At 40.7% G+C, this 20,536-nt stretch overlaps 1 protein-coding gene across 1 annotated transcript in view; it reads left to right on the top strand.

The window, feature by feature from the left end:
• Positions 1 to 20,536, top strand: part of LOC126248849 (uncharacterized) — a 158,110-nt gene that overhangs the window by 99,664 nt on the left and 37,910 nt on the right. The window contains exon 2 of the mRNA XM_049950276.1: positions 9,598 to 9,667. Coding sequence (XP_049806233.1) covers positions 9,604 to 9,667 — 64 coding nt within the window. The 5' untranslated portion in view covers positions 9,598 to 9,603. The remainder of the gene's footprint in view (positions 1 to 9,597; positions 9,668 to 20,536) is intronic.

Genomic DNA, 20,536 nt, shown 5'->3' with positions numbered 1-20,536 from the left:
GGGATGGTAATTCCCTAGTCTGGCTGTGCTATTCTCCGACCAATTTTGTGAGATGACACAGAATATTGCAAGAAGTCCATTACTTGTTCTTGAATGCCATGTGCAGATGTGAAGTGGTTACAATGTGCTTGGTGCACAGTCCAGCTATCCTCCCTTGTGGTAATCCAATGTACTGACCAGAACTTTGATGACAAGTACGTCTGACCTCACATTCTCGTGCAGTCCAACATTGGACCACTATCACATCCAAATCTGGATACTGCACAATTCGGTCAGCCAGACAAATGGAGACTGACAATGAGACCCCTTTCAGACTCTGTTGAGTGATAATAATGCTCTCTCATGTGACTAAACAACATCTGCATGTCCTTCACAGTGTTCACTTGACATCTGATGCTGTTTGTGCTCTTGATATATCCTACCAGGCCTGGTAACAAGACTAAACATGAACAACACTAATGCACTCTGATGGCCATTCAATCTGTAACCCAGACCTGCAACACTAATCATTCGTGTACTCAATGATGATATGTACATGTACAAAGTTACATTGAACCTGACCATGCCTTCTGAGTGCTTCAATTTTTTTGTCAGGCTGTGGACTTCCTCCCAGATACATCTTACAAAATGAGACAATGAGAAAATCTGAGAATTTAGAGCTAATACAAAGGTTTATGAACAATCATTTGTCCCGCATGCCATTTGTGAATGAAACAGGGAAGGGGCATTGGACAGTGGTATTAGAAGTACCCTCCACCATACACCATAAGGTGGCTTGCAAAGTGTAGATATAGACAGACAGGAGTGTTCACTTTATATGTTGAATCTGATAAGGACAAAAGTGCAACAGACTAGATATCGGGTCCTTTATCCTCAAATTCAAAGGGAACTTACTACCAGGTAAAGTTAATATAATGATTGTTGTTGTTGTTGTTGTTTTATCATGGCAACACTTTGATAACTGTGCATCTCATATCAGTAATGACAATAAATGGCAAATATTGTAAATAGTCTCTATCATATTATAATGTTTTATTTTATTTAGCTGAATTCATATAAGTATTAATCATCTTAACATATCACTTCAAAACATATAACTTTATTTGTATATAACATTTTGGTCACGTAATCAACATAGCAAAATGTTCCACATTACAAGAATCATGTATCATAAATTACAATAATCAAGTATTGCAGATTGTTTCAACCAACAAGAACATTCATTAATCCGTATTTATATAGAATGTAATAAAATATGCTGAATTTAAAGTCCTATATGTCAAGCTTTGGTGCTAACAGCAATAAGTTCTAGGAGTTCAAAGAACCACATAATATGCAAAATTCAAGTGTGTGAATATATCTCATATATGGAAAAATGCAATTATGACAACATGGGGAAGTGACAAAACCTATTTTCTTAATGAAGCCTTAGCAAACAAATATGAAAAATATTGTCATAACTTATTTGCATTACTTACAACTAATGGCACAAAACTCTAAGTATAATTCCACAGTAGTTTCAAACTGCCATGACAGAACATGCCTGAACATGGTAGTATCCCACTGAATTTCATTATGTTTTTCAAAAATTATTTCATAATAGTAAAATGTTTGTTAGAGGATTAGAGAATACAACCCCCACATGTTTTCTACATCAAAAACAGCACTTCCTGATTTCATTTCAGTTTGAGCTACCTTGCAATTCCTTCTTGAGTATTATCCTCTTTACATAGTCCAGACATATTACAATAAACACTCAGATCATATAACATATTAATTAGTAACATTACTTTCTTTCTAAACATTTCCATAACTAACTAACTGTTTTGCCATTTTCATTACCTCAAGACATATGATATCACAAGTCCATCGGGAGTAGTCAGCATACTTCCTTCTTGTGCCATCAGACTCACAGCAAACACTTAACATACCTTCATCTTATTACCAGATATAGACATATCCTACATGACACAACTGATCATCACTAGAGGCACTTGTTTGTGGTGAAAATTTTGCCCAATTTCGTCATTTTTAAAAAGTTATTTCGGTATATTTTTCGCTAGTTTTTTTTTCATTTCGTCAATTATTTCGCTAAATTTTATTTCCACTTTTCAGCAGTAAAAGGTAAAGGAAATACATTTATGGGACATTTCCAGTGAAAAATCTTTTATTTTACAGAAATTGAAAAAGTATAAAAATCATAAATCTTATTAAAACACAAATACCAAATCATGAAACTTTGGAAAACATTTATCCAGTCCTAGTCTATGTACACAACGCAAAGGTCAGTCTGAGAAAGACAAAGATACCATGACTTCCATATTACTGGGAGTCAGAGGTGTTCTCCTATCACACATTATATTGCAATATCTAGAAAATGATCTCTCACTATCAACATTTCTGACTAGGATCCACAAAGCCTTCACTGCAGCTTCCACAAAAAGTCCATACTTTGCTTCCAGGGAAAGAAGAATGCCAATCATGCACTACAGTTTTAAAGGTAATACATGTGACCATAGTATATATCTAGCCCCCACAAACTGTGCAGAAATAACGGGCCTCATTAGCTCTCTAAAACCCTCTAATTCAGCTGGGCATGATGGCCTAAATACTAATGTTTTAAAATAGCACAGGTAACACCCATTTTTAAGAAAGGTGAAAAAAAAACTACAGACCAGTCTCAATCCTTCCTGTCTTTTCCAAAATAGTTGAGAAAGTTATATACAACAGGATTATAAACTTTCTTAACAAACACAACCTGATGTTCGAAAATCAAAATGGTTTCGTAAAAGGTAAATCAACTAGCACTGCAGCTGCTCAACTAATTGAAGAGGTGTTAGGGGGTATCGAAAGCAAGGAACAATGGGCAGGTGTATACCTAGACCTGTAAAAAGCCTTTGATTGTGTGAACGTTGACATCCTATTAGACAAGCTATGGAACATGGGCATTAGAGGCGCTGCTTATGACCTAATAAAGTGTTATATGAGCAATAGAAAGCAGTTTGTTCTACTTAAAACGGAAAGTGGTGTCTACAAATCAGAGATCACTTGCATAAAATATGGCGTGCCCCAGGGCTCGGTGTTGGGCCCCCTTCTGTTCTTGATCTATGTAAATGATATTAAATACTGTACTATAAATTCCAAAATTGTTCTGTATGCCGATGACATGTCCATTGTATGTAAAAAGGAATCGTGTAATGAACTAGAGGCTGAGTGTAATAATGTGACAAAAGAAATTGTTCAGTTTTTTAATGAAAGCCACTTAAATGTAAGCACCAGTAAAACATGTTTGATGGAGTTTAACAAAAGTAGTTTGAATAATGAAATTAAATTATACATGGGCAACGAATTGGTAAAGAAAGAGTCTAGTGTAAAATTCCTTGGCGTAACAATCCAAAGCAACCTGAAATGAGACACACATATTGACTCTCTAGCAACTAAGTTGTCAAAAAATATATTTGCAATCAGTACTATTTGCAAGTTCTGTAGAGACACCGTAGTCCTAAAGACTGCATACCATGCTCTTTTCTCCTCTCACTTGAACTACGGTATTGAAATTTGGGGGGCAACAACCAAAGCTAATCTAGATAAGCTACTCATTCTTCAAAAAAGAGGTGTGAGAATGATCTGTGGAGCAAAATATAGGGAATCTTGTCGCAACTTGTTTCCAAAAACAGAGGTGTTAACTGTTATAAACACATACATTCTAAAAGCCATATTGCTTGTGAAAAGACTGCACCCAAACACTTATTCAGATTTCCACCAGTACAATACTAGAAATAAAGAAAGATTTTACATTGGCAGCCACAGAACAGCACTTTACGAAAAGGGGCCTCAGTATGCAGGTATAAAATTAGCTAATGCACTGCCTAGAGCAGTCATGGCTCTTCCTACAATTAAACTGAAACATCAGCTTAAGAAATTTTTAGTAAAACACCCTTTCTACACATTAGAAGAGTACCATACTTATGTGAAGAACAACAAATGCTTTGTGAAATTATGTGAATAGAAATAAATAAACACCTTATTGTAATTTTGTTATAAATTAATGACGTATTCAGAAGAATGTGTCTTGTGTATTGTACAAATAACTTTAATCATTACTGTTTCTTTGTACATGTGCAGTGTACCATTCGATGTTGAATAAAGCTATTATTATTACTATTATTATTATTATTATTATTATTATTATCACATCAACATCTGTGTGACATATTCATTTGGAAAACTAAGATCTTGGGTCAGTGATAAGTTTTTGCTAAGTGCATACTATGCATTTTTCCAAACCCAGTTGACATATGGCATTTTGTTATTTGGGGGGGGGGGGGGATTCCCCTGAAACAGAGAAAGTTCTTGTTTGGTAAAAGAAGGTAATCAGGTGCATCTGTGGAGAAGTTGTTTAATATATACAAAAGGAAATCAACACAGTCACAAACTACAACCATCACACAACTACAGTCATCATACATAAAACAGAAGATTTACATCACAGTTGCTTGAGAAAACTCAAGAGAGTTTCACTATTTATGTGTTGTTCAAACCTAACTGTAACTAATCTAGCAGCTTTGATGTCTTCCTTCACTGTGACCTGGTATGTATCCCAAAGACTCAAGCAGTACACAAGAACAGGTTGCACCAGTGTCCTATATGCAGTCTCCTTTACAGGTCAACCACTCTTTCCTAAAATTATCCCAATAACCCAAACTCGACCATTTGCCTTCCTTACCACAGTTCCCACATGCTCATTCCATTTCTTATCACTTTGTAACATTATGCTCATTTATTTAAATGATTTGACTGTGTCAAGCAGGACACTAGCAATACCATAACTGAATATTACACGTTTGTTCTTCCTACTCATATGCATTAACTTACATTTTTCCACATTCAGAGCCAGCTGCCATTCAACACACCAACTGGAAAGTTTATTCTAAGTTGTCTTGAATCTTCCTACAGTCACTCAACTTCAACTTCTTACCGTACACCACAGCATCATCAGCAAACAGCCGCAGATTGCTGCCCACCCTGTCCACTAAATCATTTATGTATATAAAGAACAACAGTGGTCCTGTCACACTTCCTTGGGGTACTCCTGATGATATTCTTGTCTCTAATGAGCATATGCCATCGAGGACAACACACTGGGTTCTATTACTTAAGAAGTCTTCAAGCAACTCACACATTTGTGAATTTATTCCACATGCTCGTACCATCATTAACAGTCTGCAATGAGGCACCATGTCAAATGCTTTCCGGAAATCTAGAAATGTAGAATCTACCTCTTGCCCTTCATCCATAGTTCTCAGTATATCATGCGAGAAAAGGGCAAGCTGAGCTTTGCACGAGCAATGGTTTCTAAAACTATGCTGATTTATGAACATAAGCTTCTCAGTCTCAAGAAAGTTTATTATATTTGAACTGACAATATGTTCAAGGATTCTGCAGCAAACCAAAGTTAGGGATATTGGTCTGTAATTTTGTGTCTCCATTCTTTTACCCTTCTTATATACCGGAGTCACATGCACTTCTTTCCAGTTGCTTGCAACTTTATGCTCGTGAGAAATTCGCAATAAATGCAAGCTAGTTAAGGGGCCAATGCCATAGAGTAATCTTTGTAAAATGGAACTGAAATTCTATCTGGACCTGGTGATTTATTTGCTTTCAAATCTTTCAGTTGTTTCTCTACACCAGGAATGTTTATTGCTCTGTTGCCCATATAGGAGTGTCTGTCTGATGTTCGAATGACAATATGTTTGTACGACTCTCCTATGTGAACAATTTCTTGAACATGAAATATAAAACTTTGACTTTCATTTTGCTATAGTCAGCTGCCACACCACACTGGTCAACAAGGAACTGAGTGGAAGCCTTAGACAAAGTTAGTGATTTTACATACAACCAGAATTTTCTCAGGTTCTTTGCCAGATCTTTTGCTAACGTGTGATGGAGGTGGTAGTTGTATGCTTCATGCACAGATCTCTACTTACCTCTGCTTGTTGCCATTTGTGCACTCTCTTTTGAACCAGGAGTGCACCAGCCTCTGCTTCCTCAACAGTTTATGAATTTCATCACTAAACCATTGTGGTTCTTTTCAATTCTTTATCCACTTAGTAGGCACATAACTCTCCAGACCACAATATACAGTCTGCTTAAACTTTGCCCATAATTTCTCTAGGTCCATCTTACTGGAACTAAGTGATGTCATTTCACTGTGTAAGTGAGGTGCTAGAACTGCTTACCTGCTCTGTCTAGCAGAAATACTCTCCTAGCCTTTTTTACTGATATATTAACTTTTGTAACCATAGTTGGTATAATGACATCATGATTGTTAATCCCCATTTCTATACTGACATCGTCAATTGGGTCCAGCCTATTTGTAACTACAAGATCTAAGATATTTCCATTGCATCTGGGATGCAGAGCTAGCTGCTCAAGGAAGTTTTGAGAAAATGTGTTCAAAAATATTTCACATGACTGTCTGTCTGTATCCCCGCCCCCCCAATGAATCCATAGAGAACTCAGTCTATACTCGGTAGGTTAAATTCACCTCTAACTAGTATTTCATGGTCTGGGTATTTCCACACTACTGACCACAAAATTTCTTTGAATGACTCATGAACTGTCACGGTGGAGTTGGGTGACCGGTAACAACATCCAACAATTAACTTGATTTCACTTACACATGTTACACATGACCAGATAACTTCACTGTCGCATTGAACTTCAACTTCAATAGAGACAGTATTTTTGTCAACTGCAGTGAACACTCCCCCTCCTATGGCCTCTAGTCTGACTTCCCAATACATGTTCCATGACTCACTAAATATCTCAGAGCTTTCCACTTTGGGTTTCAGCCACTTCTCGGTCTCAAGAATAATATGAGCACAAGAACTTTCCTAGAGGGCAGTAAATTCAGCAACTTGTTTATGAATACTTTGACAGTTTACTGATTTTTGACAGTTGAAGTGTCTTTACTCTGAACATACTCTAACTTTCCTTGCTGTGTATCAACTGGTGAGTGTTCGTCAGTGCACCTCAAACTACCGTCTAGCCTAAAAATCCCTCATGTGCACCCACAAGTATTCTGCTACCCGAGTAGCTGCTTCCTTTGTGTAGTGCACCAATGATCTACAAGAGGAGTCGTACAAACCCCCACGCAATAACACAGGTCTATAAATCTGCATCCAAGACCATCACAGAGTCGATGAAGCCTTTGGTTGAGACCCTCCTCTAGGCTCCAAACCAAGGGACCTTGATCAACTCCTGAGAACAATGCTGCAAGTTGCAAGCTCTGCTTGCACTCCATGTGTGAGGCCAGCAGTCCTCACAGTCATGGGTAAAGCAGGTAGCAGCCTTTGGATTACAGGTAGAATACTAGGGAAATGTAAGCAATCTACATAGTAGATTGCTTATAAATCACTCATGTGACCCATCCTGGACTAATGCTCAAATATGTTGGACCTGTAATAAATAGGACTAATGGGATATTGAACATACACAAAGAAATGGTCATAGGTTTGTTCAACTCACAGGAGAGTGTCACAGTGATGCTGAAAGAACAGAACTGGCAGACTTTCTCCTGAGAAAGCCTACAAACAAAGTTTCAAGAACCAGCTTTAAATGACAACTCTAGGAATATCCTACAATCCCCTACATATAGCTTCATATGGCTTGCAAGCATAAGATTAGATTAATTTCAGCACATGCATAGGCATTTAAACAATCATTTTTCCTGCAGTTCATACATGAATGGAATGGGAAAAAGCCCTATTAACTGGTACAATGAGATGTACCATCTGCCATGCACTTCACAGTGGTTTGCAGAGTATAAGTGTAGATGTAGAACTCTACATTACTATCACACTCATTTGGATGTGAAACCTTGTTGATAAATTGGGAAAAAAGAAAAAAAGCTCACCAACCAACTAGCTAAGGAAGAAATTAAAAGTGGAGAAACAGATATTGGAATACCTGGTGCCAGCCTACTATCTCAATAAAGACATAGAAGCTTGGGACTGGAGTAGCAAGCTATAACCTTCTCCAACAAACTAAGACTGATTATGGGAACTGCTACTGAACTTCATACAAAGAATTTATCACTTTATGCAGGCTGCAGATCAGCCATGTTAGGCTCACTTGTGGTTTTATATTATGATGAGAGAATGCATTTTACTGTTTGTGCATGCGATCCCACTCACAGTAGCCCATATATTGAGAGAATGTGCTATCCTGGCAAAACTAAAGAGAGGATGGATGCTGAGTACCTCTTTGCCTCTCATACTAGCAGATGATGAATTGGCTTTTAGATGAATACTAAGATTCAGAAGAGAAAGTGGATTTACCACAAAATTTGGCAATCATCTCAGCTTTACATAGTGTTTAGGGTTGATGTGGATGGGGAGCCTCTTGCTGCAATAAGATCCTGAGGGGCCACCAACTGTGTTCAATAACCACACTGATATACTCAAGAAGTTCTTTTATCCTTTTAAGCATTCAATCATTTAATGTCAGAAACCCTTGTCTGCCTACTCTCCCCAATTCAGACATAACTGATGTTAGTATTTTGCCTTCTCAATTTTAAGTCAGTGTGCAGAATAGATGTGGCGAAAGAGCCTCAGGACAGCATTATTCAAGAGTGTTTTCTACATATCTGGATATTCTTCCTCTGCTTTTTATTGCTTTACTCAAGTAATAAATCACAGGATCATGGTGACCTGTCGAGATCACTTATGCATTCTTGTGCAATGGCACTCAACCCTGAGGTAGGTGAGTTCAAATCCAGGTGGTGGAACAAAATTTCACTGCCAGTATTTGGCCAACAAGAGAAGGAGAGTTGGTGCCATAAAGTTCCTGGTCGCCAGACTTTGAGCCAATGTCCTAGTTTAAATACCAAATCTCTCTGCAGTGTCTCATGAAGTGAGGGCTTGTGATACTGTTGATGGATGGGGACATCATGTTTGATGGCCCCTATGGTGCTATTTTCAAGCTTTAGGCTATAAAATGGCACTCTCCCCCTTATCCCTATCATCATCATCATCATCATCATCCAAGTAAACATTCCACAACATTTCACACACACACACACACACACACACACACACACACACACACACAAACACAATACATACATGATGTAATATTAGTGGTCTCAGAGTCATTAATTGCAAAGTTTGTCTAGGATGGATTGACTGATGACCTTTTAGTATAATCCCTACAAAGCCACAGTCATCACCATCACTGTCCAGAGTTTGGATCCAGAATGAAGTTATCATTCTACAATGGTGTCCCCTGAAATGAACCTTCAACAGAAAAGAACATTGTGCTGAAATGGAACCTGAGCCTAAATGTTTACATTTTATGTGCAATTTTTCCTCAAGTACGTATCACAAACAGAATCAAGACTACAGTCTTCCAGGATCTCCCTTCTACTTTTAAAGCGTTGAGTCAAATCGAGAAGTACATCTGGGTGGCACATATGGCAAATTACTGATTTGATGCTCACTCCCACACTCATTTTTACTTTGTCTGGAATGTTCAAATGCACCATTGTTTGGCTTTAATTGAAATCCTGAAATAACTGTCTCCTCTTTGTTGCAGGATACAATGAATGCAAAGTCAGCACACGTAGTACTTTTGACTGGAATCTTTCTGCTAATGTTAATGGACAGTAAGTAAATTTATTTGTAGAAATAAAATTGTATTTCATACATGAAAATGTAATGAATATGAACTAACAAAATACTGATAATGAAACAATGATGACTGGACAGAAAACACCATTTCAAAAATTAAGATTTTTGATACACCTTGTGCAATGGAAATGTAAGGCTGTAAAAAAAAATTTAAAAAACAAAGCCTTTACAGAAGTATAGAAGAAATTAATTTACCTGTCAACTACTCCTGTAAAAGTAGATTAGGGGAAAGTGTATAACAGTAGTGGTTAATAATAGTTAGTCGCTTGCAGACACTTGGTAGTGTTTTGTCAAGTATCTTACATTGTTTAGACTTTAAAAAAATGTCAAAAAATTGCCAACTATCTTCATAGGTGTGTGTATATGTAAAAGCTCTAGTCAGATGTGTTACAATAATTACACATTATTAATCATGAAAGAGAGAGAGAATTAAGTTTTTTAATTGTATTTATTCTCCTTTAATCGTGGTTGCATTTGGCTACTTGTGATTCACCATGCCAAATTATACTAATAAGTTCAAATCTGAAAATCAGGGAAGGTTGTGCCATACAAGATCACATAACACACATTTGTAGGTCATACAACAAATTTGCTGGGTAGTGTTTTATTTTTGCATTTATAATATGAAATTATTAATTGGTTTTTATATTACTAGAATCAAAGAACACGCTACTCCTACTGTGCAGAATAGATATAAATCAAAATTCCACTTGTCATAGTATAAATATTTCATCATTAGTTGTTAAACTGTAATTTGTTCCAACATAACATCAACAAATATACACGAGACAAGAATGGTCAATCTATGAGTGAGAACACAATATGAAGTGATGCCTGACATGCTATTAAAAAAACACCTATATACCTAGTACTTTATCTTGTCTAGTTAAGATTCACTGTTACATCCACAATCTGCACCAAAGGCATAGGCACCTTCTGCAGTTTCTTCCAGAACCTAGTACATAGATCTATTCCCAACTCTGCTCCTCCCTGGTCTTTATCAGTGAAATGAGTTATCTTCATGGATTTTATCCCCAACTCTCTGCTTCCTGGAAAGTGTTTGACCCAGTGCCCCTCTCAGCACTGTTAACAAAGGTACAAGCATACGGAATAGGTTCCCAGACATGTGAATGGCTCAAAGACTTCTTAAGAAATAGAACCCAGACACAAAGGAATTAAAGACATTAGCATTGATTTGTATCAGTGGGGCAAATTGAAAATTTTTGCTGTACCAGGATTTGAACATGGATATCCTGCTTACTAGGCAGATGCTCTGACCACGATGCCATTCATACACAGTCACAACTGCACAGACATACCTTAGCATGCCTTCCATCAGACCCAAATTCTCAACGTATGCCACGCACTACTGATTTGGTGGCCCTGCTCATTAGCATCATTACTTGTGGCATCTCATTGATTCCCATAAGAGTTCACACTTAGTGTATAGCTGCACTGAAAGTATAAATGGCTGTCATCCCGTTAACCACAGATGTGGTGTCTGTTCTTTCAGACATGTTCAGAAGAACAAACACCATGTTGATCCTGCAGCCGCTATGAATCAAGACACAAAGGAATTAAAGACATTAGCTGCCAGTGGGCAATGATCTGTATCATTGGAGCAAGCTGAAAATTTGTGCTGAACCAGGATTCGAAACCAGGTGTCCTACTTACTAGACAGATGCACTGACCACTATGCCATCTGGACACTGCGGTCACCACAACTGCACGAACTTATCCTATCACAGTCAGGCCAAGGTTCTCAACTTGTACCATATGCTATTAATACAATGCACCTACTCATTAGCCTCATTACTCATGGCACCTTGATGATTCCTATAAGAGTTCAAGCTTGGTGTGCAATTGCACTGAAGGGATCATAGGCCATCATCGCCTTACGTGTATATGTGACATCTACTCTTTCAGACATATCCGAAAAAACAGACTCCATATATGTAATAAAGCCCAGTACTCATCAAAGACAAGGGTATGGTCAGTAGTGCCCCAGGGAAGTGTGATATGACTGGTCTCATTATATAAACACATAAATGATCTGACGGTCAAAGTGATCAGCAATCTATGGCTGTCTGCTGATGATGCTGTGTTGTACAGGAAGGTATTATCATTGAGTGACTATAGGAGGATACAGGACTTAGAAAATTTTAAGTTAATGCAGATGAGTAGGAATAACAGTCCTATAATTTTCAGATACAGCATTCTTGAGAATAAAGGTTACTGTTAGTGATCTTGGCAAAGAAGTTTATCTGCTCTAATCTGTTATCACAGTTCACACCTTGTGGCTCAAAATGAGTAAAGTAAAGTATTAATAGTGCAATGCTTGATACAGTCACATTAATTAAATATGCAAGCTTAATATTGCAAAGCAATATGACATGGAAGGGTGATAGTAGAGAAGGCGAATGATTGACTTCAGTTTACTGGGCGAATTTTAGGTAAGTGTTGTTAGTCTCTTACAGAGACCACATATAGAACACTAGTGTGACCCATACTAGAATACTGCTGAAGTGTCTGGGATCCCACCAAGTCATATTAAAGGAAGACATTGAAGCAATTCAGAAGCATGCTGCTAGATTTGTACCAGCAGATTTGATCATCATGTGAGTGTTACAGAGATGCTTCATGAACTCAAATGGGACTCCTTTAAGGAGAAATGACATTCTTTTTGTGGAGCACTATTGAGAAAACTTAGAGCACTGGCATTTGAAGCTGACTACAGAAAAACTCTATTGCCATCAGCATACATTTAATGTAAGGACCACAAAGGTAAGATAAGAAAGATTAGGAATCATATGGAGGCATATATACGTTCTTTTTCCCTCTCTCTATTTGTGAGTGCAACAGGAAGATAAATGACTAGTAGTGGTACAAGGTACCATCTGCCATGCACCATATGGTGGCTTGTGTAGTTTTTTATGTAGATGTAGATGTAGATGTAGATGCCTTCACAGAAAGCCCTGTCCATATGAAGTGTACAAACCACCAGCAATACCTCCAGTCTGACTACTGACTTTTCAAAGTCAAAAAGTCTCTAACAATTTGTGGTGCCTTGCTATATTTGGGCACTGTATCTGCAGTAGGAAATAGAAATTTCCCACATGCACTAACAATCGTAACAGAGATTTTACAGATGTCCCGTTACATCAGAAATAAATTTCCTGCAGTATTTACAGTATTTAGTTTCATGACACAAACAGACCTGCCACCATTTCAAACTAGCCACCTATTGTAATCCTTCTCACCTAATCTCACCCAAGCTTCTAATAAACAGTTAATAGAACGTTTCCGGGCAGCCACATTGGAACCAGAATTGATGGGTGTATATTATAGATACATTTTTATCAACCTTTAACAGTTGCTTTGCCAAGAAGCACCAGTCTATGATTCTAACAAAATATTTTTTTTAAATTTAATTACAAAAGTTTACAAAAGTTGTGTGCATAGAAAAAGGAATTATATAAAATGAAAACTCTTAGAGCAGACAGAGAAGTAGGACTGATTTTGTACTACAATAAACATCATGCTGTTTACAGAACCTGATTAAAAATTTTAAAAAACTTATTTATAGTATTGTGGTTATCATGTAGGATTAGCTGAGAGATAACACACACTAAATATTGAACACACATTTATTAATCACTCGTACATAACAAATATGGCAGTTGAACATGTTACACATCGAAAATTAACACTAGAACTCAACTGTCCAAAGAAGCAAAGTCACAAAGATAATGCCACAGAGCCCCCCCCCTCCCCCCCCCCCATGCGCCCAGTAGTGCGGAGCATGGTAGAGGGAAGTCACATTACATGAGTTTGTAATCTTGGTGCCACGGTGGCCGGCAGGGGAAGTGGAAGCATCAGAGTTGGCGGTGCAGCAGTGCCGTTGTTCCAACAGCTGCACAGGCGGAGAAGAATCAGCAGAAGGCAGGACGGATGCATTGGGAGGTAGATAGTTGAGTGACCATGCCGGTTCCAGTCGATTAACAGACACTGTCTGTGGCCGTCCATGTAGGTGGCTGACGAACGTGTTTGTACCGCAATATAGCATGTGGTGAGGGCCCGAATAAGACAGCTGCAGGGCTGCCCGTACAGTGACATCCCACAGCATAACAAAGTCACACGTAGTAAGGTCCTTGTGGACAAACACAAGTGGGGTAGTGTAGGGGCAGTGCAAGCGGGTGCGGAGGTGTGCAGTGTGTGTGCATGTCTGCTCAACAAGTGCAGGGAGATCCTCGGATGCGGCTGAAGGGGAATCCTCAACAAACTCAGCAGGGAGAAGGAGAGACTCGTGGTACAGAACCTCAATGAGTGAGGCATTAAGATCTTCTTTACGGGCCGAGCGAATACCTAGCAGAACCCCTGGAAGAGCTTCTGACCATAGGCCTCCATGGCACATTAGGGCAGCCTTGAGTGTGTGGTGCCACAACTCACCAATGCTATTCACCTGCGGGTGGTAGGCTGTGGTATGAAATTTGGCGACACCACACAGTTTACAGAGGGGTGTGAAGAAGGCGGACTGAACTGGCATCCCTGGTTGGTCGTGAGAGACAGAAGACAGCCGAAGCAAGACGAACAAGCGGGCAATGGTCTCCGCCATGATGTCCATAAGGGGGACCACCTCGACACAGCAGGTCACACGGTCAGTGATCGATAAGATTTATCTGTAACCCTCGGAAGTGGGGAGGGGACCAATGACGTCAATATGGACATGCCGGAAACGCCCCTTTGAAATGACGAACCTGCACAATGGAGGTTGAGAGTGCCTGCCGACCTTGCTATGCTGGCACAGAATGCATGCAAGGCTCCAAGTGCGACACTCATGCTTCATGCCAGGCCAGACTAAATGCTCCATAACCAGCCACATCGTGGCTCATGTCCCATGGTGAGCTAAGCCATTCAAGGCAGTAAAGACCCTATAACAAAGGGTGGCAGGGACCAGGGAGTGGAATGTGCCTGTAGAGGTGTCACAAAGGACAGGGATCATCAAACCAGGTAGTATACAGAGCTGGACAGAGAGCAATGAGTCGTCATCTGATTTTATTCACTGTATACCATCATCGTCGGCTTGTAGTCAGGCAAGCTCCTCCAGATTCAGTGGTGTGGTTAGCACGCAGATGCGGGAAAGGTAGTCTGCCACAATGTTCTCCGCGCCGCGGATATAGCACGCGTCAGAAGAGTGCTGACAGATGTAGTCCATATGACGGAAATGCCTCGGCAGAAGGTCCTTAGCCAGATTATGAATAGCATCCATGAGTGGCTTGTGATCTGTATAGATCGTGAAGGGTTGCCCCTCTAGGTCACTACGGAAATTTTTAATTGCCCCATACACAGCGAAGAGCTCATGGTCAAAAGCCGACCACTTGCACTGGCTCCTAGTAAGTTTCTAGGAAAAGAAACAGAGGGGTTGGGTGGAGTCGGCGGTGTGCTGTTGTAAAACAGCACCCAAAGCTGAGTCACTGGCATCAGTCGTGATCGAGACACAGGCCTCAGGGTGAGGGTGGGCGAGTGATACAGCTTTGCTGAGGGCAGTTTTTAGATTACTAAAAGTGTCGAGCATCAGTTTGGTCCACTCCAACTTCCATTTTCCAGTGGTGCTTTTGCCGGAGGGAGTATCGGTGAGGGCAAATTGGATGGAGGCAGCTTGAGGAACATGGCAGCAGTAAAAGTTTGCCATACCCAGAAAATGATGCAGCTGAGCATAATCCTCAAGGAGAGGAAGTTCAAGTGTGGTTTTGACACGAGAACTCATTGGTTGGAGGCTGTCGGCAGCGACAGTATGTCTGAGAAAGGTAACAGATGTGGAACTCAGTTGAGATTTATAATGATTGATCACGATGCCATTGGCAGCGAGGGCCAAATGGACTGCATCACGGTAAACTTGATGTTTCTCAGCGGAGGAGGAAAAGATCAGTATATCATCTAAGTAAACATAGGCAAGTGGCAGAGGGAGCAAAATGGAATCAATGAACCGCTGTCACATCTGCACAGCATTTTTCAATCCATAAGGCATGTAACAGTATTCAAATAGGCCGAAGTGTGTGATGATGGCTGTCTTCAGAATATCTGGTGGATGCATAGAAATCTGATGATATGCCTTGGAACAATCTAAAATGGAGAAAAAGGTAGAACCATGAGTAACTGCATGAAATCCGGGATATGTGGAATGGGGTGGTTATCAATAATGGTGCGGGCATTAAGGGACCTGTAGTCCCTACAGATGCGTAAGGTACCATCCTTTTTGGGAACAAGGTGAATATGTGAAGACCAGTTGCTATCAGAAAGGTGGAGGATGCCCGAAGCCAACAGGTCCTGAACGAGCTCCTTGGTGCATAGAAGTTTGGAAGTGTTAAGGCACCTGGTCTTACAATGAACAGGTGGTGCAAATCGTGTGACAAGTGCCATTTTAATAGCCAATACTCACGTAGGGGGGTCGGATAGAGGGGTCAAGGAGGTATCCACAGGCAACGTCGGTTCACTGACCTTGCTGAACCAGGGTGGCATAGGTAGGGTGTCAGCTGTAGTCGGCGATGGAAGGTGCGAAACAGGAGTGAAGCAGAGTGAAGAATCTGGAGGGGCGCATGTAGGTGCGTCTTGTAGCTTTGTCTGCGGCAGTGTGAAAAAAAACAGCAGGTGGTGGAATGCTCGACACAGGAGCAGATTGGTGAGAAGATGCTGTAGAGGCGTGTGTAGGGCCGCCTCGCTGCAGGGCTGCAGAGAGGCAATGTATGATACACGGTGCATGTGACAATCCTGTGGAAGCAGCAGTGATGCAGGTGCGTAAGGCATCGTTATGGGTGTGGAGTTTGCCAATTTGCTAGGGCACATGTGACAAATCAGAGCGCCGTGTGGTTATGCACTCACACGTGGAAAGTGTAGCCAAGGAGATGGAGAGCGAAGTCGTGCTGAACTCGTGTGAGCGTGGAACTGTAGAGCCAGACATGTGGTGGAGCGCGGCAGCCTGCAGGTCTGGTGAAAGTTTGTAATGGTGTAGAAAATCCAACCCGATCACAGGTTTATCCACATCAGCAGCATGGAAGGTCCAAGGAGAGGGTGAACTGGTGATAGGTGGAGTGACTTCTTGATGGAGCCATGGACTGCAATAGAAGAACGTTTGGTGGCAATCAAGGTGAGGGTAGAAGGGGATACTGTGTTGACAGTGTGCATGGCCGGGATTATGCTAACGTTGACACCAGTGTCAACAAGAAAACGGATGCCTGCTGACATGTCTGTGACACAGAGGCATTGGATCGCTGAAGCAAGTGGTGCGGCGTTGCACTATAGGTGCCGTGAAGGTAAGTGGAAGGACGTGGCGTCTAAGCGTGCCTGCCAGTCTCATTTGGGTAGGCGCAAGGCACGTGACAGTTGCGGGTGGTGTCCCTGTAAGTAGCATGAAAAAGCATAGTGGGTAGACCAGTTGGCATAGTGGTGGGATATGTGAGGGATTGCAGCTAACTGCATAGGGGCTGGTAGCCGATTGGGTTGCTGCTCGGGCAAGGTCAGCAGCTGTCAGGATCCCGCTGGCAGTACATCCTGTAGGCCGATAGGTGGCAGCTCCTGACAGCCAGCTGAGGTGACGAGGAGGGCACGCTGGCCTCTGCCGACTGGGCGCAGAACCGGAGGCGCAGGTGTGTCAGCTGAGGATGATGGAGAAGATGTTCGTGACGGGCGGTGTCGGTGACGAATGATAGCATAAGCCTGATCCACCATGTGTAACTGAACCTCGAGTGGGTCAGTGATATGAGACAGTAGACGAAGTTGCAGATCTGAACGCATTTTGACCATCCACAACGTCCAAAGCACGGCATCAGGTAATGCTTGATCATCGATTAATGCATGTAGGCACCGCCAAAGCTGTGAAGGTGTACGGATGTTGAGATCCTCCTCGTGAATAATGTGATGAATAGCCTCTGCCGGAGGGCGGGGAAGGCATTTAATGAGCAGTACTTTGGCCATCGAATATATGTGCAAGAAGGGTGGTGAGAGAAGAAAATCGCTGATGAGGTCCTTATGTGTGTGTAGGTGGCTCACCAGGCAGACAAAACAGGTCTCGTCCTCTGAAATGCTGTCGATGTCCAGTAGGTGGTCCACTAATGCGAACCAAGTTTTTGGATTGTCTTTTTGTAATGGAGGTAGCATAGGGAACCTGCCAGGTAACACATGTTGAGGCAGCACCGGCAGACTGAGATCGGTAAGAGCAGAGCAGGATTCCTCTGATGCCGGAAGTGCGGTATCGGTGAATGGTGCATTGCCTGAGGTCTGCGTGGGGCAGTGGCTGCATGCAGCACACAGTGCAGAGGGAACAAGTGTATAAGTCGGCACGGTGTGTCCAATCTGCAACGCCGCCAAAGAATGCGGCGCAAGGGGTCGGAAGTGGTCACAGTGAAGCCATGGGGGGCTGACCTGGTAACCAGTGCCAGTAGAACAGAACAGCCGGCAGCCATTGCGAAAGCAGGCAGAAGGTGGTCATAGTGCAACCATGGTGAGGCAGTCATGGAAGCCGATGCGGTCAAGGTGGCCAGTGTTGCGGAAACAGCATGCAGGGAGCGGGGTGCAGGGGGTGCTGCAACACTATGAAAATTAGAACGTGCTACCCCATGCATAGAAATCTTCGATTCACAGTTCTGGAACTTCGCCGGCACATCAAGCCATCCCGAAGGTAATGGTGTACATGAAGGATAAACCAAAATGTCTCTAACTGGAAGGTCATCCACATTGTGGTTAGGTGGCATGCACTGTCCATGTTGTGGCTGTTGTTGTGCTGCCACGCTAGGCACCAGCCACATTTAGCCGGGTAAGATTAGGTGGCTGCCATCATGGTCAGGCATAAATAACTGTTCACTTTTAACCAAGTTCGAATTAGGTACACTTGTCCACACATGGTTGCCATCAGCAGAGTTGATGGGGCACATTACACTTGCACGGAAAGTCACTGGTAGATCCATTGTGGCGGAAACAATGTGGGCTTGCACACAAAGTTCATAAATGATGAAAATAAGCACAAGATAACTCCAGATGAGACAACAGCGGTGTCGGGGGGGCCACTGTAGTTATCACATAGGATTAACTGAGAGAGAACACACACTAAGTATTGAACACACATTTATTAATCACTCGTACATAACAAATATGGTAGTTGAACATGCTACACACCGAAAGTTAACAGTAGAACTCAATTGTCAAAGAAGTAAAGTCACATAGATAGAGTGCTCTCCGCCAGAGATGCCACAGTATCTTAAATTAATGATTCACTTAACAAAGTTAAATCTGCATGGACAATAGTTAAAAGAGAAACAGAGAAATCAATTAAGGGGTGTAACAACATTTTTACTAAAGAAAACAGCAAAATAATAAATTATACCAATCAGGTAGCCAACATATTTAATCATGTAGAGTTGGAGTGTAATTCCTTTAGTTCATGGCCTCTTAGACCATGATGGTCACCTGATAACATTCAGTATCAGTGCATGATATAAATAAAAATAATTGGAAAACTACATAGGTAATAAATTAAAAAGGAGTTAAAGATTTCAAGAATATTTGCAAAATCCAGGCCGGAAAGATGTGCACAACACCCCTGGTGTAAGTGAAAAATATAATATATTCTGTGACATAGACTTCTTTGAAAATTGTTTACCTAAGAAATTAATGCACATATACCCCAGTTCAGAAACGGGATCAGAATATCATGTCAGACTAAGAAAACACTGCACTTGGCATCGAGGGACACTAAATGATGAGAGAATTAAATCACATTACAAACTTTACTGTAAAATTCTAAGCAAAGTCATTGGCATCAAAGTATATGGTCCTTAAATGAAGAGAGAGAGAGAGAGAGAGAGAGAGAGAGAGAGAGAGAGACCCCTCCAGCAACAAAATAAAAACTATTTGAAACATACTTACACAGGTTACATTTACTTTGACAGATGATAAACTAGAATCAATAAATCAAAAATTACTACCATTGAGAATATTTTGCGACTTGTCAAAGGCTTTTGGTTGTGTAGATAATGATAACCTCATGCAAAAGTTAAAATATTATGGAATACTAGGCACGTCAGGTTCATGGTTTTTATCTTGTCTGAATGACAGAAAGTAATGTGCATCAGTTCCATGTCAATACCATAATGACAGGCACTTGGAATTTGAAGCAATCAGGCAAAGTGTGTCACCAAGTTCAGTTTTGTGTTTTCTGTTGTTTCTGATATACAAAAATGATCTTCCACTTGCAGTTTCAGAAGATACAAATTTTGCACTTTTTGTAGATGATACAAGTATAAGAATAAAATATAATATCAGTCCCTTTACTGAGAAAGCAGTTAATGAAATACTGGAACACATCAACAGATGGTTTACAACAAGTTTTGGCAAGGCTTAGTACATACAGTTCAGTACTTCTTACCAAACTTCACAAGTTCTAGAAAAAACTTTCTCAAACAATGAAATACAAGAAGTACAAAGTGTTAACTTTTTCATACTACAGATGGATCAAAACCTCAGTTAGAAAACCCAACACCTAGAATTAATCAAGCACCTTGTGTCACCCATGCTTGCAGTACACCAGATTACTGATATAGATGTACAAAAAAGATAAAAATAGTTGATTCTGCGTATTTCTATTCATTAATGAGTTATGGAATTTTCTGGGAAAATTCTTATTACAGAGATAGTTTTTTTTCTGGAATACAAAAGCACATTACAAGAATTATATCTGGCATTAGTTAAAGAACATCCAGCAGTGATCTCTTCATAAAACTGAGTATTTTAAAAATACTTCACAAAACATTCCTGGGTGCACATGTATTCAGGAACCGTCTTCTGCACCTGAG

The sequence above is a fragment of the Schistocerca nitens genome, chromosome 3, assembly GCF_023898315.1.
Source record: "Schistocerca nitens isolate TAMUIC-IGC-003100 chromosome 3, iqSchNite1.1, whole genome shotgun sequence".
Lineage (NCBI taxonomy): Eukaryota > Metazoa > Arthropoda > Insecta > Orthoptera > Acrididae > Schistocerca > Schistocerca nitens.
This window is presented reverse-complemented; position numbering and strand designations above follow the sequence as displayed.